Source organism: Bubalus kerabau, chromosome 16, assembly GCF_029407905.1.
Source record: "Bubalus kerabau isolate K-KA32 ecotype Philippines breed swamp buffalo chromosome 16, PCC_UOA_SB_1v2, whole genome shotgun sequence".
Taxonomy (NCBI): Eukaryota; Metazoa; Chordata; class Mammalia; order Artiodactyla; family Bovidae; genus Bubalus; species Bubalus kerabau.
In genome coordinates this window covers 10,877,865-10,899,905 of record NC_073639.1, presented here as the reverse complement: position 1 = coordinate 10,899,905, position 22,041 = coordinate 10,877,865, and the positions used below count along the sequence as shown (strand labels likewise).

At 42.1% G+C, this 22,041-nt stretch overlaps 2 protein-coding genes across 14 annotated transcripts in view; one reads left to right on the top strand and one right to left on the bottom strand.

The window, feature by feature from the left end:
* LRBA (LPS responsive beige-like anchor protein) overlaps positions 1-3,718 on the bottom strand; it is a 746,530-nt gene extending 742,812 nt beyond the window's left edge. For 4 of the 12 annotated variants that reach the window (XM_055550581.1, XM_055550585.1, XM_055550588.1 and 1 more), the window contains exons 1-2: positions 2,625-2,916; positions 1,596-2,033 (exon numbers count right to left, since the gene is read on the bottom strand). In XM_055550581.1, the coding sequence (XP_055406556.1) occupies positions 1,596-1,814 (219 nt within the window). In that variant the 5' untranslated portion in view covers positions 1,815-2,033; positions 2,625-2,916. Of the gene's footprint in view, positions 1-1,595; positions 2,034-2,367; positions 2,503-2,624; positions 2,918-3,187; positions 3,384-3,409 lie in introns of those variants that run through there. The other 8 variants (XM_055550586.1, XM_055550587.1, XM_055550591.1 and 5 more) reach the window with 6 other exon arrangements.
* LOC129630185 (translation initiation factor IF-2-like) lies at positions 2,040-7,113 on the top strand. Of its 2 annotated transcripts, none has more exons than XM_055550595.1 (2): positions 2,040-2,523; positions 6,845-7,113. In XM_055550595.1, exons 1-2 carry the CDS (start codon positions 2,053-2,055, stop codon positions 6,908-6,910), a joined length of 537 nt encoding a protein of 178 aa, XP_055406570.1. In that variant the 5' UTR covers positions 2,040-2,052; the 3' UTR covers positions 6,911-7,113. The 2 variants fall into 2 exon arrangements, with proteins under 2 accessions (XP_055406570.1, XP_055406571.1); XM_055550596.1 differs by having other exon boundaries at positions 2,040-2,546.
* Positions 7,114-22,041: the final 14,928 nt, after the last annotated feature.

Sequence of the window (22,041 nt, the reverse complement as noted above, 5' to 3'; positions counted from 1 at the left end):
CATACCCAGGTCTAGAATTCTAGGCAGCAAATAAACTATCACTACAGAATTTGGATTTTCCTTAATGATAAAATCCAAGTTACTCATGTTTGGTCATCCACCTCCACAGAGGACATTCAAACAGAGAAGCTGGAATCCTCCTCTGCCAGAGGAATGTGATGTTACACACACAATTAATGATGGACCATATCACTACCACAGATTTTTCTTTAACATCCAAGAAACATGAGGTTTAGAAAAAGAAAAAAAGAAAAATCGAGAAGCAAAGTTTTCAAGTCTATCTTGAGATAAAGGAATACATCAATTTGCCATTTATCTTCCTCAGATTCACAAACTGTGAAGTTCACATACATGCAAGATTCCCAAAATGTTTTTAACTATTGAAACTGGATAACAGACACCAGAGCTTATTACACTGTTCTATTTTGTGTACATCTCAGTATTTCCACAATATACCTACTTTAAAGTGTGTATGTCCTTGCTAGAGAAATACTCTGTTGTTCAAAATTTTCATATTCCATAGGTAAGTGAATTTCATCTAGCTACTTTCTCATTCTAGAAATTGTACCACAGGTAACCAGTCTATTAGTAAAGGTCTAGTGAAGGAAATAATTAACTGCCCTGAATAAAACAAGCCTAACCTTGAAAAAATAGAAGCAAAGGGGAAAGGGGCTAAACAGTTATTCAACTACTGCACATTCATACTTCTTCCCTTCTATTATCTTGTAACACAGGTGAGTAGGTGGAAGAATGGGAAATATCAAAGTCAAATTTATTGTACATTGACAGGCAACAGCTTGAAATAAAGAAATTTAAAAAGTCCCCATTAGAAATGAAAACTATTTCTGTGACTACAGGAAAAGGGAAGTATGGCATATCCACCTTTTAAAAATAACATTCGTAGCTCATAGTAGTATAACCAGCAACTTCCAATGTCCAAATATGCTTTGCTGATAGACATGAATAAACAAGAGAAATAAAAACCATACTACTTCTGCTGCAATCCTCTTTTTAAACTGCCATTCAATTTTCAAAAGATGTAACCCTAAATTTCATTCCAAAATTTGACTTTTGTTCCTTACGTCTAAAATTAAAACTAATCGAAATTAAATATAAATGCTAACTTTGCAGCAAATTAATCTTTCATCAGCCCTGTGAACAAGAATTTTCTGTTCAAAATTTATGGCAAAACATAACTTACTCACAAAGGAGTAGGTAGAACTACCCTTTACACTATTTCTCAACTCCAAAAAACGGGCACAAGAACTTATTTAAAATGTCAAAGAGAAATGCACTTAGATATACATCATAATGGGAGAAAAAAAATTATAGAATAAAACTTCTCCATAGGAGTCCTCCATATAATACTTCCATCGTAACAATTATTTTCTTAAGACCAAAGGATCTGCTCACTTTCACAATACCTGGAGGGTGTAAGTTTACATAATTCCCCTTAAGCTGAAAAATAGCAGAAAGTGATTAACTTAGGTCAGCAGAATTTTGTTTCTATCACCAGCCTGAGTGAAGCACATGGCTTCAGGTCTTGTTCTCCAACCCACTGAGAAGATACGCTGGTAAAATAGAGACCTACTTACCAGGTTAAAGATAGTTTCTACAATATCCCTATTGGATACTTCTCCAACTTCAACCAAGCCCGTCAGCACGGCAAATTTCATTCTGATACCCCTGATGGGGAGTCCTGGTGTCAGGGACAAGGCACCCCCTTCGGCAGGGGCTTCTTCTCCTTTCCCTCCACCTCCCCCGTCATCACCTGTTGGTGGCGGGGATGGGACATTATTGTCTTCACTGGCCATGGCGAGTTCACAGGAAAGGACAACTCGGAGTCACGCCGGGACCCAGTCGCCGCGCTAGTAATAAGCACACGGACGCCACGCAAAACGGAAACGGTCACTCTTCCGAGCTGTGGAGAAACCCCAAGAGCAGTTGGTGTGGAAAGTCCTTGGCGTCGCCCTGCTGATTCTGGAGAATGTTTGTCCAATCTCTCTCCCGGAGGCTGACAATAACGCCGAACCCTATTGGAAGATCAGATCAATGTTAAAGGGGCTCGGTTTTGTTGTAGGGTTTTCGGGGAGCGAGGGGAGTAGTTGCTGTCCGTCAAGTCAGTTCCTAGGAGCACCCCGCTTCCAGCCACCCGCTTCCCCGCGGCTCGAGGCGCGGGGTTCAGAGCGCAGGCGGGAGCCGGAGGCCCGGGACCAGGTTCCCTCCTCCCCCACACCCGCGCAGGTTCCAGGCGCAGGGCAACCTCTCCTCACAGGTGCACGGAAGGAGAACTGTCGCCGGGAAAAGGGGGGCTGGAGGAAAGCAGGGGTCCCAAAGCTACCCTCGAGGTGGGACGTTCCCCCTCACCCAGACACTCCGGGCTCGTCCTCGCCCCCCGCCCGGCAGCCGCGAGACGGAGGTGGCGGCGGAGATCCAGGGCAGGAAAGGGCGGGGGAAGGGGGCGGTGATGACTCTCAACGTTCGGCCCAGGGGGAGGAGTGGAGCACCTCGCGGGCACCTGAGGTTCGTCGGGGAGAGGCGGGAAGGTGTGTAGTGGCCAGGAGGGAGGGGGAGGCCCGGCGGCTACGGCGAGGAGAGGAGGGAGGAGAGAGAGGTCAGCGCACCTGGTCGCAGCCTCCAAGTTTCCCTAGTCCGCTCCCCGGGAGTCCGAGGCTGCACAGAACTCCATGGCTTCCTGGCCCGCACCACCCCTGCGCTCAGCCTTTGCAAAAACAGCCGCTGCCGGCGCTACGGGCGCGGCTGCGGAGGCCGCCGCGGGCGGTGAGGATGCTACTGCCACAGCTCGCCCCGCCACCGCTAGCGCGGCCGTCTCTGAGCCCGCTGAAGCTGCTCCCCGCCGCCATGACAGCGCCGAGGGCGGCCGGGCGCGGCGTGCGCGTGCGCGAGCGCGCGGGGCGGTGGGGCGGGCGCGACGGCGGAGGCGACCGCGCGGCGGGGTGGGGAAACGAGGCCGGCCCCCGGGGGCGGGCGCGAGCTGGCTCCAGGACCGCCTGTGAGGACTGGAGGGCGCGCCACGCAGGTAGCTCCAGGTGTCTCCTTAGCCCGGCCAGAAAAGACCTTTCTTTTCAGGAGCCCATTCTTCCCCCTCCTTCCACTCCCCGATCTGGGAAGGTGCTTTGGCGAGTGCCCAGGCGGCGATTCCTGGCTCCTTCTGTTGTTAAGTTACCGTAGGATCTCCGGGCGCGGAGGGAACACGCCCCTCGTTGCCAAGGTGTCTTCTTGGACTCGAAGAAGGACACCTGAGGGACCGCTACGAGCCAGAGAGGTGGCAGCGCCGGAGCCAGCAAAGCTGCTGTCCTTGTCTACGGGGAGCACAGAGTCCCCACCTCTGACAGCTTTCAGCTGCTGCCCGCCCGCCGCGCTCGGCAAAGATTAGGGAAGAGCTTACCACTGGGATGCCCTGACAGCTGCCACCTTCCCCTCGGAAGGGAGTGTAGGGCGGGAAGATCATTTGCACGAGGAACGGGGAAGATTCCTTGCAGCTGCCGCCCCACCGAACCTCTCCCACATTCTAAGGAAGGGAGGGTTCCTGAGACAGCTGCTCTAAACTGTGTGGAGGCGGGTTCATTCTGCCTGTAGATCTCTGAAGAGTGTTTTCCTCTCGGGATTTTCCAATGTGAAAGTTAGTTTCGCCTCATTCTCAGATTAGTTTAAGAGATCAAGTATATTAGGATTAGAAACAACTTGGATCATCATCTGTGTCCTTCCCCCCTGCCCCCCCATCAACAGTGAAGTGTTCTTCCTGACGCATTAGTGAAAAACAAACACACATTAGGGAAGAAAGTGGCTTTTCACCCTTACGGTACTTACTATTAGAAGGCCTTAAGGCCTTAAATATATATGTAATGTTTAAAATACTAGCAGTCAAAAGTGAAACAAAAGTGATGTCAAAGTTAGGAAGTATTATGGAGGAATCAGGAGAAAAATTATATTGGTTTTAGAGAGGAAATAGTTTCCTACAGAAAGGGTTATTTGAGATGGGCTTGAAAAATGAACTTGATTTCAACTATCACATGGAAATTTAGAAAGGAGGGGAGCAACATGAGAAAAGACCAGAAGCACAGGAGTGTCTTTAGAAAAGTTTTAAAGGTTTACACCTTTTTAAAATACTACAGTGAATTCAGCTGTTCCACAGCTCATGGTTGCAAATGTCTGTTTTCTATAAGTGGGTTTAATATTCCAAAGATGAGGCAGACAGTTTTCTCATGATCTGAAATGATGACTTGTGCATGACCAGGTTAAGAGGCAGTATCAAGAACTTGCTATTCCTGAAAACGTCTAACCCTTCAGGTTTACGTTTTAAATCCTTAAGCGAGTAAGTCTGGAGGAGAAGTGGGTGTGCCAGCGGGACAAGGAGACAACTTCCACTTCACTGTCAACACCTGTGGAAGGAGGCAAGGCGGCATTAAACCATGAAAGTCTTCTCATAGCATTTGCCCCCTCGGGTTTGGGCAGAGTCTAATCTTGAGTACCTTAATATATCTGGCCTACAAGTGCTAGTAGCGTATTTGTAAGAATAAATGCCCTCATTGAGAAGAAGCTGCTGCTACTGCTACTAAGTCGCTTCAGTCGTGTCCGACTCTGTGCTACCCCATGGACTGCGGCCCACCAGGCTTCCCCATCCCTGGGATTCTCTAGGCAAGAACACTGGAGTAGGTTGCCATTTCCTTCTCCAGTGCATGAAAGTGGAATGTGAAAGTGAAGTCGCTCAGTCGTGTCTGACTCTTAGCGACCCCATGGACTGCAGCCTACCAGGCTCCTCCATCCATGGGATTTTCCGGGCAACAGTACTGGAGTGGGGTGCCATTGCCTTCTCCCTGAGAAGAAGCAGATGATGCTAAATGCCCTAAACACAGTGTGGTTGTTTCAACAGAAAACTAAAACGATTATTTGAATTTACATATCACATCATCATCAGTGTTAGTTGCTCAGTCATGTCCAACTCTTTGTGACTCCAGGGACTGTAGCCCACCAGGCTCCTCTGTCCATGGGATTTCCCAGGCAAAAATACTGGAGTGGGTTGCCATTTCCTTCTTCGGGGGATCTCCTTGATCCAGGGATCGAACCCAGGGTAATCTCCTGCACTACAGGTAGATTATTTACTGTCTGAGCCACCAGGGAAGCCCACATATATCACATAAAGAAAGATAAAAGCATGTTGTAAGATGAAAGAGAAAACAGAACATCACAAGTCTTGTTTAACAGAGAGGAAAAAAGGTATTGAAATTCTGAGGGGCAAATACACCCAAATTTGGAGAATAAAGATGAAAAAATTTGCTTTTAAAACAAAAGGGAAAGGAAGGAATGGAAAAAAAAGATTACCTTATATAAAGCCAGACCTAATTTTTCATGACCATCTAACATATATCTCTGACATCACCACCTTCACAGAATTAAGGGCTAAGGGCTTTCATAATTTTACTTGCCTTCAAGCGTACATCGAAGTCATAGCAGAGAAGAAAAAAGCAGTGGATTTAGGACAAGAAGCCTTGTGCATAACTCAAAGGAATTAAAGCAGAGAGAATGTAATTCCAAGGTGAAATTAAAAAGACTTGATCTATAAGCCTTCACCTATATGCAAAGGAAAGAAAATTTTGGTAATAAAAATAGGATGGAATTTTTCTGTTTCTATGAGAAAGTACGCCCAGTCCACCCAATTGTAACTTCTTGGCATTTTGCTAGAGTATAATTAGATTATAATTTAGGGAAAAGGTACCATCTACATGACTTACTACACACCGAAATGTGTGTTGCTGTTGGAGTTTTCTTCAAATTGTTATTCAGTGTAACTTATATCACAGGCTGGAAATTCATGGCCTTGGCTTGCAGCACCCTCCTCACGAGAAATACACACATTGCTTTTACTATTCATTAAATCTTACAAACGTTAAGGAAAACTTCGAATGACATCTTTATTGGGCTTTAGAGCCTGGGAACAATTGCAATTTAAGGGAAAAAGACATTTTCCTACCCTTATAGTTGGAAACTCAAACATTTAAAAGTTTATGTGATTATTCAACATCTAGAAGTTCAAAATGATCCACATCAAGTTAATTACGTTTGGAGCATTTTTAAATTCTTGTTTCTCTTGTTTATGTCAGACAGGGATAGAGACTTTGAAAAGGGCAAGCCAAGATGTACATTTTAAGGCATAAAATATTAATGAAGTATTTAGTGTAGTTGACATAGACATACACCAGATTGGTTGATTTGTCTCTTTTATTTTCCCATGTCAATTTCTTTCTTAAGTAGTATATAAATAGATTGCCTGTTTACAGTGTTCTCTTACAATGAGAGCTAATGTAGCTCTCAAAATGTATCTCTCTTACAATGAGAGATAATTACAAGATAGTAATTGTCATGAGACTGCAATGAAATGTACCACCACCCTACTCCCCGCTCCCTTTGCAGTCTATGTAAGTGCATATCCCTGGAATGACTATTGGCACTGTTCCCTCAATTCTGAATTGCTTATCTAAGTGAGGTCTCTGAGAAGCAGTGTGTCCCCTGAAAGTGGTAGGTTACCATTTCAGCCACCAAGATATAAGTGGTGGTTCATATAGGTAATGAGACCAACAGGAGATTGTTTCCAAGCAGACAAGAGAGGAAATTCCTTTTTCCAGCCCTCATTCTCTGGGGTTTGAACTTTGAAATGCTTGCTAATATTCGATCCCCTGGAGAAGGGAATGGCTACCCACTCCTGTATTCTTGCCTAGAGAATTCCATGGACAAAGGAACCTGGCGGGCTACAGTCCATGGGATTACAAAGAATTGGATGCGACTGAGTGGCTAACGCTTTCACTTTTCACTTTCACTCCATAAGGTGACTTCTGCCATACAGAGGCACACTTGGAAACCAAGCCACATGGAGAAACTGTGTGGAGGATAATCAAAGGCCTTCAATCAGTAGCCCTAGCTGAGTTCCCAGCCATCATACAATGTCTGTCCTCCATGAGAATGAGCCATTGTGGATATTCTGGCCAGGTTGAGCCTTCAGAAGACTGCAGCCCTACCACATGATATAAATTGCACTGTTGGGTCCAGTTAACCCACATAGAAATTGTAAGAGGCTATAAATACTTGTTGATTAAAGCCACTGAATTTTGGAATTTTTTGTTATATGGCAATAGATAGAAAACTAAAATATCAGATAAAACAGATTATTTAACTTTGGATTCCTCCCCCTAACCATGTTACTTTTGTGGGTCCAGTGTATAAACTTTAAAAAATATTCCAGCCTGGTTATAGGTATGCTATAACTAAGAGGGCCTGTATGTTAAAGAAGGTGGTAGCAACATATTTAGCTAGAGAGCCACAGGGGAAAGGGGGATTTTGTGTTATAATCACATTTGGGGTTATAAAGTTCACAAGAAATTTTCCAGGGAGGTTTTCTCTTTGTTGCTAACTGAGAAGACTTAGGTTTAATTTGATTTTAAAAAGTACCCATTTCCTTACAGATACCACCCCAAATTATTTCTCTGATGAGAAATGTTACAACCACCATTCGTACACATACCTATATTAAAAATACAGAAAGGGGGAAAAAAATACAAGAGAGACTTCCATGGTGGTTCAGTGGTTAAAACTCTGCACTTCCACTACACAAGGCTCTGGCTGGATCCCTGGTCAGGGATACCACATGCCTCAAAGTGTGGCCAAAAAAATAAATAAAAACACAGGAATAAAATGTTCAATTCTACTACTAATCAAAGAAAACATGAATTAAAATAATATTGAGATAACACATTTTATCTCTCTCATTGCAAATATTTATAGTACTCAGTGTTGGCACAGGAAAATGTGTACTCTTATTTACTGCAAATATATAACATCACTGAGAAAGAGTCTTGTAGTGTACTGCTCTTCGACTCTTGAGAATGTATCCTAAGCATAATCAAGTAGCTCAGAGGTAGAGGTAAAACCATGTTTATGTCAGTATTATTTATAATTTCAAACATTTAGAATCAATGTACATATCTAACACGCACCAAAAAAAAAAAAAAAAGGTTGGTTAAATAAACTGTGGTTCTTCCACACTGTGGGATTCTTTGAAGCCATTAAAAATGGCATTGAAGATAGTAAATGGACATACAAAATTTTCATTATATAGTAAATCAAGGGACTCTGCCTTTTTGAGTCATGTACCACTGATGATGTGGTACCAAACAGAAACAAAAAATATTTAAAGCAGGAGGGACTTCACTTACTAATTCAAATCTTTCCAAAAATATTTCCTGAGTATTAAGCAGTACACCAGACATTAAAATTATACATTAGACATTTAGGTTAGAAGAGAAAAATCTAGCCTGTCTTGAGAACTCACAGTCGAATCACAATGCAATATATTAACCCTATAAAAACCTAATAGGGAGACTTCCAAGAAAAGATTAAAAAATAAATAGTGTTAAAAAATAAATAGAACAGGCCAGATGAAAAAGTCAGGGAAGGTAATTCCATGATATGAAAAATCTCCAGAAAGTTAGGAGAAAAGGGAACCCTCCTACACTGTTGATGGAATGTAAATTGGTGTAGCCACTATGGAAAACAGTATGGAGCTTCCTTAGAAAACTAAAAATAGAGTTATTTATGAGCCAGAAGTCCTACTCTTGGGAATAAATCTGGAAAAGATGAAAACTCTAATTCAGAAAGATATATGCTCCCCAGTATTCATAGCAGCACTATTTACAATAGCCAGGATATGAAAGCTACTTAAGTAGCAATCAACAGATAAATGGATAAAGAAGATGTGGATAAAGAAGATATACACACAATGGAATATTACCCAACCGTAAAAAAATGAAATATTGTCATTTGCAGCAACATTTGCGACCCTAGAAATTATACTGAGTAAAGTCAGACAGAGAAAGACAAACATATCACTTATATGTGGAATCTAAAAAAATACAAATGAACTTATTTATGAAACAGAAACAGACTCACTTACATAGAAAACAAACTTATGATTACCAAGGAGGAAAGATGGGGGAAGGAGGGGTAAATTAAAGGTATGGGAGTAACAGATATATACTACTGTATATATGTAAACAGCAAGGTCCTGCTATGACTACATTCAATATTTTGCAATAACCCACAGTGGAAAAAATAACAGAAATATAGACATGTATAACTGCGTCACTTTGCTGTATACCTGAAAGTAACACTATATTGTAAATCAACTATACTTCAATTTTAAAAACGTCTCCAGAATGGTTGGACATTTTAACTCTTAGGAGACAACTGAATCAAATTGTCATTCTTAAATAATTATTTATTTATTATGGATAGAGCTATATAGAGCAGTAAATAGATATATATATATACTGTTAACACATATATTGAAAAGCAGATCCTATCACCCCCGTTTGGATCACACCGTCTTTACAGATACTGTTTATTTATGAGGACCCTAAGTGTGGGAAACTCTCATCCCATGAAGTTAAATGGTATTCTGATTGTTTAAAATGTCATTATAGCTTTTATTATCCCTGCACAAAGAGGGAAATGGAATTGAATCTGTGTTTATAAAACAGGCTGGAGAAGGGAAAACACTGAGTAGGTTAAGCTCCATTCTTGACTTTATTATGGGCGAAAACTTTGTTAGCGTAATCAAGAACCCATGGCTAAATTATACTTGTTATATAAAAATGACGAGTATGGGATGGCAGGCTGATTGTTAATAGCAAGTTGATGGAAGAGGAAGCTACAGAGGCTGAGGGGACCACAGCAAACCAGGCTAATGCCTGGATTCTACCCTGAAGGCAACCTGCTGCCTTTAGGGAATGTCAAACCCTATCTAGTGATAGGATTTCACTAGACTCCTAAAATTACTAGCAACTGCTGCTGCTAAGTTGCTTCAGTCGTGTCCCATTCTGTGCGACCCCATAGATGGCAGCCCACCAGGCTCCCCTGTCCCTGGGGTTCTCAAGGCAAGAACACTGGAGTGGGTTGCCATTTCCTTCTCCAATGCATGAAAGTGAAAAGTGAAAGTGAAATCGCTCAGTCGTGTCCGACTCTTAGCAACCCCATGGACTGCAGCCTACCAGGCTCCTCCGTCCCTGGGATTCTCCAGGCAAGAACATTGGAGGGGGTTGCCATTTCCTTCTCCAATGCAGGCATGCATGCTAAGCCGCTTCAGTCGTGTCTGACTCTGTGCAATCCTATGAACAGCAGCCCACCAGGCTCCTCTGTCCACAGGATTCTCTAGGCAAGAATACTGGAGTCGGTTGCCATTTCCTTCTCCAGGGGCTTCCCTAGCAGTCCAATAGTTGGTACTCCAAGCTTTCAATTGAGGGGGTGCAGGTTCAATACCTGGTCAGGGAACTAGGATCTCGAATGCCTCACAACTCAGCCAAAAAAAAAAAGGCTTATCTCCCCATTGGTAGATATGGCACTATCTTTACTGAGGGGCTCAGAAGTTTATAAATATTATTTACCTGTCAATCATCAGGAAAATGCAAACCAAAACCACACTGGGGTATCCCCTCACACTTATTAAAATGGCTATCACCAAGAAGACAATAGGGGGCTTCCCTGGTGGCTTAGTGGTAAAAAAATCTGCCTGCCAATGCAGGGAACACCGGTTCGATCCCTGGTCTGGGAAGATCCCACATTGCCTCAGAGCAACTAACATGCGCCACAACTATTGAGCCCGTGCTCTAGAGCCTCGCAACCACAACTACTGAGCCTACATACTGCACCTCCTGAAGCCTGCACACCCTAGAGCCCAGGCTCAGTAACAAGAGAAGCCAGCTCAATGAAAGCCCGGAGAGTGGCCCCACTGCTCATCACAACTAGAGAAAAGCCCAAGCATCAATGAAGACCCAGCACAGCCAAAAATAAATAAATATTTTTAAAAAAAGAAGAAAAGAAATGAAAAGCATTGAAAATTATGTGCAGAAAAGGGAACCCTTGTACATTGTTGGTAGGAATGTAAATTTGTTCAGCCACTATGGAAAACGGTATGGCGGTTCCTCAAAAATTAAAGAACTACCATATGATCCAACCATTCTACTTCTGAGTATATATCCAAAGGAAATGAAAGTAGCATATTGAAATTATAAATGTATCTGCACTCCCATATTTATGGCCGCATTATTCACAAGGGCCAAGATACGGAAATAACATTTTTGTTGCTGTTCAGCCTCTACGTCATGGCCAGCTCTTTGTGACCCTATGGACTGCAGTGAGCCAGGTTTCCCTATTCTCCACTGTCTCCTGGAATTTGCTCAAACCCATGTCCATCGAGTCGGTGATGCCATCCAACCATCTGATCCTCTGTCGGCCCCTTGTCCTCTTGCCCTCACTCTTTCCCAGCATCAGGGTCTTTTCCAATCAGTCACCTCTTCGCATCAAGTGGCCAGAGTATGGGACCTTCAGCTTCAGCATCAGTCCTTCCAATGAATTTTCAAGTTTGATTTCCTTTAGGATGGACTGGTTTGATCTCCTTTCAGTCCAAGGGACTCTCAAGAGTCTTCTCCAGCACCACAATATGGAAACAACTTAGGTGTCCATAAGTGGATGAATGGATAAAGAAGATGGGGTATATACACTGGACTGTTACTCAGCCAACAGAAAGAAGAAAATAGTGCCATTTGTGATAATATGGATAGACCATAAGAGGATTATGCTAAGTGAGATAAATCAGACAAAGAAAGGCTAATACTAGATATCACTTATATGTGGAATCTAAAAAAAAGGCAAAACTCATAAAAACAGAGTAGAATGGTGATAACCAGAGGCTGGGGGGAAGGGTGGGAGAATTGGGGAGATGTTGTTTGAGAACAAGAACAACTAAGAGAAAAATAAGTCCTGTAGATCTAATGCACAGCATAGTAATTATAGTCAACAATGCTATATTATGAACTTCAGAATTGCTAAGAGTCTAGATCTTAATTGTCCCCACCACAAAAAAGAAAGTGATGTGGTAGAGGTGTTAGCAAACCAACGGTGGTAATCATATTACAATATTGACAGTATGTCACATCAACACCCTGTACATCTTAAACTTCAGTTCAGTCACTCAGTTGTGTCCAACTCTTTGCAACCCCATGGACTGCTGCACGCTAGGCCTCCCTGTCCTTCACCAACTCCCGGAGCTTGCTCAAACTGTCCATCAAGTTGGTGATGCCATCCAAACATCTCATCCTCTGTCATCCCTTCTCACATCTTAAACTTACATGATGTTATATATCAATTATATCTCAATTAAAAAAAAAAACAACTTCCTGGAGAACGAAATGCCTTGAGTCTAGAAGAACAAAGAAGATAGTATGACTTGAAAGAAGGCAATTTTTCTGAAGTGTTCAAATCAAGATAGCAAAGACTGTCAAGACCTAAAGGTTAGGAAAAGCATAGGTTCTAGGGCCTACAGAACCACACAGGGGCTATATCCAATGAATAGTTGCAGGTGGAGTTGGAGAGAGAAATGTAAGATTATCTACTGAGATGAGAAAGATCATCAGAGAGAGTGTGTAAAATGAAGAGGAACACAGCTACAGAGTATGGGGCTTGTGATAGATAACAGAATGTCCCATAAGGATATCCACATTCTATTAAGTTGGTGCAAACCTAATTGCAGTTTTGGACTGTGAATTTTAAATCATTGTAACAATGCTCAAACATATCTTTATTAATAAAAATAGAAACGATTAAAATCAACACATTTTTTGCCAGTGAGAAAAAAGTTTGTTTATTCCTATAGCATAAAAATCCATGTTTAAGTTTGGACGAAGTCTTGGAAAGCATTTTCTGCCTCCTGTTGGCTGTGGAGGCATTTTCCCTGCAAAAAGTTCTTGAGATGCTTGAAGAAGTGGTAGTCAGTTGGCAAGAGGTCACGTGAATATGGCTGGTGAGCCAAAAGGTCGTAGTCCAATTCATTCAACTTTTGAAGTGTTGGTTGTGTGACATTCAGTCCGGAGTTGTAATGCAGAAGAATTGGACCCTTTCTGTTGATAGATGCTGCTGCTGCTAAGTCGTATCAGTCACGTTCGACTCGGTGCGACCCCACAGACGGCAGCCTACCAGGCTCCGCTGTCCCTGGGATTCTCCAGGCAAGAGTATTGGAGTGGGTTGCCATTGCCTTCTCCAATGCATGAAAGTGAAAAGTGAAAATGAAGCTGCTCAGTCGTGTCTGACTCTTCGCAACCCCATGGACTGCAGCCTACCAGGTTCCTCCGTCCATGAGGTTTTCCAGGCAAGAGTACTGGAGTGGGTTGCCATTGACAGATGCTAGCTGCAGGCATTGCAAGTTTTGGTGCCTCTCATCAATTTGCTGAGCATACTTCTCAGATGTAATGGTTTTGCTGGGATTCAGAAGCTATAGTGGATCAGACGGGTAGCAGACCAACAAACAGTGAGGGATCATGATCTTTTTTTGGTGCAAGTTTGGCTTTGGGAAGTGCTTTGGAGCTTCTGGGTCCAACCACTGAGCTGGTCATTGCCAGTTGTATAAAATCCACTTTTTGTTGCATGTCACCATCTGATCAAGAAATGGTTCACTGCTGTTGTAAGAGAAGACACTTCAAAATGACTATTTTTTTGATTTGCCATCAGCTCATGTTGTTGTTCACTCGCTCAGTCATGTATAACTTTTGTGACCCCATAGTCTGCACCACGCAAGGCTTCTCTGTCCTTCACTGTCTCCCAGAATTCATCCTCAGTTATAACTTTTGTGACCCCATAGTCTGCACCACGCAAAGCTTCTCTGTCCTTCACTGTCTCCCAGAATTCAGCTTCAGTCCTTCCAATAAATATTCAGGGTTGATTTCCTTTAGGATTGACTGGTTTGATGTTCTTGCTGTCCAAGGGACTCTCAAGAATCTTCTCCAACACCACAGTTCAAAAACATCAATACTTTGGTGCTCAGCCTTCTTCATGGTCCAGCTCTCACATCCATACATAACTACCGGAAAAAAACATAGCTTTGACTTTTACAGACCTTTGTTGGCCAAGTAATGTCTTTGCTTTTTAATATGCTGTTTAGGTTTGTCATAGCTTTTCTTCCAAGGAGCAAGCATCTTTTAATTTCATGGTTGCAGTCACCATCTGCACTGAGTTTGGAGCCCAAGAAAATAAAGTCTGTCACTGTTTCCATTGTTTCCCCATCTATTTACCATGACGTGATGGGACCAGATGCCATGATCTTAGTTTTTGAATGTTGAGTTTTCAGCCAGCTTTTTCACTCTCCTCTTTCACCTTCATCAAGAGGCTCTTTAGTTCCTCTTTGCTTTCTGCCATTAGGGTCATGAGGATCCACTGATCAAGATTTTCCTCCTTTCCAATTTGCTTCAGATGCCAAATGACTATAGAATGGTTGACACTGAGTTCTTCAGCAACTTCTTGTGTAGTTGTAGGAGGATCATCTTCGATGAGCGTCTCAGTTGGTGATTGTCGACTTCCAGCAGTAGGCCACTTCGCCCTTCGTCTTCAAGGCTCTCTCCTCCTTTGCAAACTCCTTGAAGCACTGCTGCATTGTGCGTTTGGTAGCAGTTCCTGGACCAAATGCATTGTTGATGTTGCAAGTTGTCTCCACTGCTTTACGACCCATTTTGAACTTGAATAAGAAAATCACTTGAATTTGCTTTTTGTTTAACATCACTTCCCTAGTCTAAAATAACTACAAAATAAACAGCAAGTAATAAGTCATTAGAAAAACATATATATATATATATAAATAATGCAAGAAATGAAATTTAAATGATGTATAACATAACCACATTTATTTAAGAATATATTCAAATATCAAATGGCAAAGAGCAACAATAGAAAACCTCAATTACTTTTGCACCAACATAACAATCCCTGGAACCATGTGAATATATTAATTCACATGGAAAAAGGACTTTACAGATGATTATATTAAAAGATCTTGAGATGGGATATTATCCTGCATTAAATATTTCAGCCCAGTATAATAACAAAGATCCCCATATGTGAAAAAGAAAGGCCGAAAGGCCGAGAGTCAGTGAGAGATTTGAAAACGCCACCCTAATGGCTTTGAAGATAGAGGAAGAGGCCACAGGCCAAGGAATTCAGGAAGTGTCTAGAAGCTGAAAAGGTAACGAAAGAGATTTTCACCTGCAATCTCCAGAAGGAACACAGCCCCACCAATGCCTTTATTTTAGCCTAGTGAAACCCATTTTGGAATTCTGACCTCTAAAAATGTAAATGAATTTGTATTGGTTTAAGCCATATTTTTTTGTATAAAAAGGTAAAAAGGTAAGTATATTGCCACCTTCTTCATATATGCAGCTAGGCTCAAATATAGAAAATGACATTTTGAAGCCATAACTGCCTAATTCTGTGGTTCTTACCATTGGCCATTCTCAAGAATCACCTTTTATAAATCCCAGTGCCCCCGCCAATTAAATCAGAATCTTGAGTAGGACCCAGGCATCAATAGTTTTTACAGCTTCCCAGGTAATTACAATATAAGGCCTAGTTTAAAACCACTGAACTTTTTTTTTTTTTTTCAGCCTTGCAGGATCTTAATTCCCTGACCAGGAATCAAACCTGCACCCTTGACAGTGGAAGCATAAGAGTCCTAACCACTGAACTAATTTTTATTTGATTAGCATATGATTGTGCTTACTCATGACTTCTGTGATGACATATGTGTATATATGTATAATGAAATATGTTTATGTTAATTAAAAATAAGCTGTATTAATATAAAGATTTTAGTGTCACTCAGATTATTAGAAACCACCTGGAAAAGCTCTAAATCTGGACAATCTGGATCACGTATTTCTAGCCCAAAAACAACAGTATTCTAAATCAGAGGGAGAACAACTGAGAGCTCTGTGTAAATAGAGAATGACAGAGAGTTGCTAGATTTCATATTAAAAGCAAGACAGAAATAGTGTCGACTTCAAAATAATTTATTTCTAAAGCAAAACGTAGTAAGAAATTAGCATTTAGGAAAAGGCAGTTTCCAAGATCTAAACATGAGATTACTAAAAGTCTGTGATCAACAACGATGGAAGAAACAGCTAAGGGAAATTATTTTATGTTGTAAAGTAAAATGAAAAAGTCTTTATTCCTCTGCTAAATTCAGTTTCTTTTCATGGGAAGTTAAAGAACGTTAACAAATGATAGTTTAACGTTTATGTCTTTTAAGCTTTTGAAAAACAAAATGTAGTTTGCTTATGTCATTTTAACCACTTGAGAAAAATCTCATACAGAAAGTAACACAAACCAGTACTGAGACATGACTAGTTCCATGAGTCATAGTTGTAGAAGCTTAAAAGGCAAAGAAAAAAACTATTGAAGTCCTGGAAAAATGAGGTAAGATGAACTTCAGTGGAAACAAGTATGGTAAGCCACCCCCAACTATAATACATTTATGTCAGCCTTCTGTTTTGTTCTTTACAGATGGATGAGAATTAAGACTAGAAAATAATTTTTTTTTTTAATTCTCCCTCAACCATTGTTAAATGAGGCGGTAGAGTACAAAACGAGCAGAACAACTGAGCAAATAAATTTTGTGGGTTTTTTCCCTCAGGTTCCTAAATATTTGACTGCTAAAAAACCAAAGTGAATTCACTTTTTTTTGTACTATTAGTTAATTCTGAATTGTGATAACTCAGTCAAGGTAGGTAAATCTTACCTTTTCAATAAGAAGAATAAAAGAAGACCAGAGACATCTACTGAGTTTTTCATCCCAAATCCAGAGATTGTTAGTACGTCTAGGTGTGTGTGAAGAACTTTCGGTGGCCATGAGTAAAAGCAAAGAGACTATTTAGGATAACACTTACGTAGCCTACACAAGATGGAGGCAGAAAGCGGAAAGGAAAGAATTTAAGATATATTTTAAAAATAGAACTAACAGGATTTGCTGATGCGCTGTACTCAGGTTCCTCTCTTAGGAACCGCATGGACCATAGCCTGCCAGGCTCCTCTGTCCGTGGGATTCACCAGGCAAGAATACTGGAATGAGATGCCATTTCCTTCTCTGATGTATTGGGTATTTGTGGGCAAAGATGAAAGAAAGGGAGCAATGAAAAGCGGCTTCTACTTCTTGACTTGAGCTCTTGACTTGACCTCTTGATTTGTGGATATGCAATTGCCTGAGGGGGGTGACTGGAGTTGGGTTGGGAGAAAAGTTGGCAGTGAAATCAAGGACTTGCTTCACTCACTCCTTACTACCATAGCTCCCGAAGGCATTTTAATTTATTTTTTTCCCCCTCTAAGTGGATGGTGAAGAGGAGACCCCAGATCAAGCCTGGAGCTCTCTGAAATGTAAAGGGAGGTGAGGAGAAGAGAAGGAGCTAACGAAGGAGATTGAGAAAGGGAAGGCCGACAAGGTAGATGAAAAACAGGAGTGGGGAGCCACAGAAGCCAGGGAGGGAAGCAAGTCAGCAAGGAGGAAGATGATCAGGGCATGATTGTGCTTACTCATGACCTGGTTAATACGGTGTTGGCGCGTGGAAACTCTGAGACATCTCTGTCCGGTGGCTGCACCGGTGCAAGAATGGGCTTTTGTATCACAGCTGCATTCACATGCTCAGTTCACCCCACCCTTGCTCCCCACAAAATGCCGTTATCTGTGCCAAAGTTGATGATGGTACCTTTATTATTCCTCTTATGGCATTTTTCTCTTCTACTTTAAACAACAATGAAGGGCCTTACATTAAAAAGTAATGCATATGCCAAAAAGAAGAAAAAAAACAAGAAAACAAAACAAAAATAATGCATGTTAGTTGAAGAAAGTTTGGGAAAATGTAGGGGGAAAAAAAAGTCTAAAAAAAAAGAACTAAACCCACTATTGCAACACCCATACATCTTTGACCCTTGGTGTACAAATGTAGCCCCATAAATAAATGATTATTATAAAATTGAGATCAGGTGAAACATACTGCTTGTAGCCTTCTTTTTTTCACTTAGAAATGTATCACTAACATTTTCTGTGTCACTAGGCTTTTAAATGTGACCTTAAAAATAGCTGTATATTATTACTTTATTCGACTTTTCAGGTGACTCAGTGGTTAAAAAAAAGAATAGGCCAATGCAGGAGACTCAGGTTCCATTCCTGAGTTGGGAAGGTCCCCTGCAAGAGAGGAAATGGCAACCCACTCCCGTATTCTTGCCTGAGAAGGTCCATGGACAGAGGAGACTTGTGGGCTACAATCACAAGAGTCTGGCATGACTGAGTGCAAAAGAAGACGGGGGTGGCAGAGGATGAAATGGTTAGCTAGTGTCACCAACTCATTAGACATGAATTTGAGCAAACTCCCGGAGACAGGGAAGGACAGGGAAGCCTGGCGTGCTGCAGCTCATAGGGTTGCAAAGAGTCAGACATGACTAAGTAACTGAATAACAACAAATGGTACCCTAAAAGCAATTAGTGCTCAGTAAATGTAAGCTGTTATAACAATAATTAAAGCGCATGTTGTTAATTGACTGTACTTTTAATTTTTTGAAAAAATTATAAACACTTTCTGATCAATAAAGCTATCTACTGTTCCGTTTACCAGCTATTCTGGCATTCGGACCCTGCATATAATTTTTGATTCAATCACAAATTTCATTAGTTTCTTGGACCCAAAGAGGTAACTCTTGACAACGGGTTTTTCTTTGTTCACTTAGGCCATTAGGCATCCATAAAGCCAAACTATTTAACTGATCTTTTTCAGAAAATTTCAAATCACAAATGAACAGTGCTTAACAGGGCTAAGCACATGAACAGTGCTTATCTGATAAAATACATCAACAAGAATCTAGGACTAAAACGAGTAGAGACTCCTGCCCTGCCTGCTAGGCTGTCAAAGCTGCCTGCTTCCTCTAGGCCGCTCTCGGTAGGGAATGAGAGGCAAGAAGGCCGAGCAAAGTTCACCTGCACCGAGAAGCTCCTGAATTCTGTTCTGCCTGAAACAGCAGCTGCACTCGCCTCCGGCACGTCCCCAGCAGCTCACAGACTATGCTCTTCACCAGGTTTCCAACCTCGCCAGATCCTTTTGCTCCTCCATCAAGAAAGAATTATTCCGACTTCTTTTGGAGCAAGCTGAGTTCTCACTCACCTCTTGGTCCCTTTTTTAATCACTGAAAATGCTTCAGGGTTCCTACTCATGAAGTATTTGAATCAAAAGTTTTGGATAGTTGTTTTTTTTTGTTTTTTTTTTTTTTGAAAAATGCAGGAGCAACCAGACAGCCTTCCTACTCCACCTCCACCTCCTTGAATAAAACTCTTATTTTGTGGACTGTGGGTTATCTACCGTGATCTCTTTCTTCTACGTTCCTAGCGTGCCAACGAGAAAAATTACAGGTACTGTGTTTACACAGCCTGCATTTCTGTTTACAAAATCTCTCTGCAGAGTTTGAGAAGTTGGTTGTTTGTTTCGTTTCTTCCTCCCCCCACCCCACCTCCCCTTTTTTTCCCTGGCTGCACCTGTCGATCTGACTCTAACCATCAGCCAATGAGCACTGAGGTCTGAAGCCAGTTTCCGACAGGGGAAGTCAGGGGGTGAGGTACCCATCAAACTGGTTTGACTGCTTGAAGATGGCTGGTTACCCCAGTTTTAGCAAAAAAAAATGGAAACGACAAAATAACCTCACTGTTTGGATTTCTCAGTGCAGAAACTGAATTTGAGGCCTGTGAATGACCACTAATACACTTTTTTTTTTTTTAACCATTTTAGGACTGCCATGTTGACAGAGCTCTAGAGAGTTGCATTGTTCTTACAAATAGTACAGACTCTATTATACCCTCTCAGAATTAGAGTTAGGTCTCCAAGAACCTAACCAATTGCTGGGCCACTTTGACAATGAAGAAAATGAGTCCCCTGGGTTAAATAAAAGGTATTGAATCTGAGGAACCCTGAATCCATTCCGTTTCAATGCTGGCATTTAGCTCCCTGATTTAGTAGAAATGAAAGGAAAGAATATACTTAAATAAATATTCTCATTCTAGTTGCCTAAAGAATTCATTTCAAATAATGAGGAAAGGAGAGTTTAATTCTATTTGGAGTCCATTTTGTAATATTCTTGTTTAATTTCTCTGAGTCTCATTTTCTTCATCTATAAAACAGGACTAATAAAACCTATGAAATGGATTGTTCCAAGGATCAAGCAAGGAAACAATTACCACTAGATATGGTAATCACTTTTAAAAGAAAGTTTTTATATATATAACATAATGAGCAAATGGGCTTCCCTGGTGGCTCAGAGGGTAAAGCGTCTGCCTGCAATGCAGGAGACCTGGGTTCAATCCCTGGGTCAGGAAGACCCCCTGGAGAAGGAAATGACAACCCACTCCAGTACTCTTGCCTGGAAAATCCCATGGACGGAGGAGCCTGGTGGGCTACAGTCCACGGGGTCACAAAGAGTCGGACACGACTGAGCGACTTCACTTTCACTTTCCGTGGAAGGATATGAACAATTCTTATCTTCAAGGTCACCTTTAGTTACCTCTCCTTTTCACATCCACAAAATACTCCTTATGCTTCTTATCAACACTCACCTTATTCTGCTTTGAGTTTAATTACTTGATTATCCTGGTGGCTCAGACAGTAAAGAATCTGCCTGCAATGCAGCAGACCAGGGTTCAATTCCTGGGTGGGGAAGATACCCTAGAGAGGGGAATGGCAACCCACTCCAGTATTCTTGCCTGGAAAATCCCATGGACAGAGGAGACTGGCGGTCTATAGTCCCTGAGAGTTGGACAGGACTGAGAGACTAACACTTTCACTTTCACTTGCTTACCAATCTCTTTCCTCAACGAGACTGAATTCTTTGAATCTTCCCCCCCTTACAATCTCTGGCATGATGTCTTGGATGTAGTACATTTTCCATAAAAGCCTGCATTGAAATGATAGAAGCGAACATAGAACCTGTTGTAGGATCTCGCTGTTTCCCACTGGCAGTCATGTCCTAACTGGAGCCCTTTTTTTATTCTCTGTCAGTGGAAAATGGACCAGAGGAGGGAGTACAGCTACCATCAAAATGAGTTGGTAAGGACAGCCTTTTAAGAAAGACAGAAGATTAAATTGTTAAATGCAGATAGCTAGGGAAGATGAGGGCTGATAAAAGATCCATTGGTTTTCCTGGTGGTTAGGGATGACCTTCAGTAGAGCTAGAATGGCCTCGGTTAAGTGATAAGGAAAAGCCAGCTTACTGTAGGCTTGAAAATGAGTGGTGGTGGTTTAGTTGCTAAGTCGTGTCTGACTCTTGCAACCCCATGGACTGTGGCCTGCCAGGCTCCTCTGTGCATGGGATTCTCCACGCAAGAATACTGGAGTGGGTTGCCATTTCCTTCACCAGGAGATCTTCCTGACCCAGGAATCAAACCCAGGTCTCCTGCATTGCAGGCAGATTCTTTACCAACTGAGCTACAAGGGAAGCCTCAAAAGCCTTAAAAGTGAGTGGGTGGTGATAATTGGCTGGAAGACAGTACAGGTTATAGACTATTTCTGCTTCAGGGGTGAGCTCAGGTCCAGGATGACACATCCATGCCCTCCACAAGTCTACTCTCCAGCCACACCAGCCATATCACAGCTTCTTTTTTACACATAGTGATTTCCCATCTGCAGGATTTCCTTCTTGGTCTCCCCAAATGACCTGAGGCTCCCATGTCAAGTACCCTGAAACTCAGAAGTCTTTTCTCAATTGCTCCAGCTTAATATGTTCTGTTTTGCCCTGAAATTGATAATATGCAAGCTTTACTTTTTAACAAATTATTTATTTAATTGGCTGCACCAGGTCTTAATCGCGGCACATGGTTTGATTCCCCCCCACCCCCCCACAGGCTCTAGGCACACGAGCTTCAGTAGTTTGGCACCTAGGCTTAGCTGTCCTGCAGCATGTGAAATTTTTCCCAACAAGGGACTGACCGGTGTCCCCGCATTGGCAGGTATTTTCTTAAGCACTGGAACGCCAGGGAAGCCCAGCACGTGGGTCTTCAGTTGCGGCATGTGGGATCTAACTCCCTGCCAAGGATCGAGCCCGGGCCCCCTGCACTGCTGCTGCTGTTGTTCAGTTACTAAGTTGTGTCCGACTCTTTGTCACCCTACGGACTGCAGCACACCA

Excerpts from the sequence above, each read along its gene's own strand:
- LOC129630185 (XM_055550595.1), top strand. The coding sequence starts at position 2,053 with ATGTTAAAGGGGCTCGGTTTTGTTGTAGGGTTTTCGGGGAGCGAGGGG. Across the intron at positions 2,524-6,844 it reads GCACCTCGCGGGCACCTGAG|GTGACTTCTGCCATACAGAG; the intron begins GTTCGTCGGGGA and ends TCACTCCATAAG.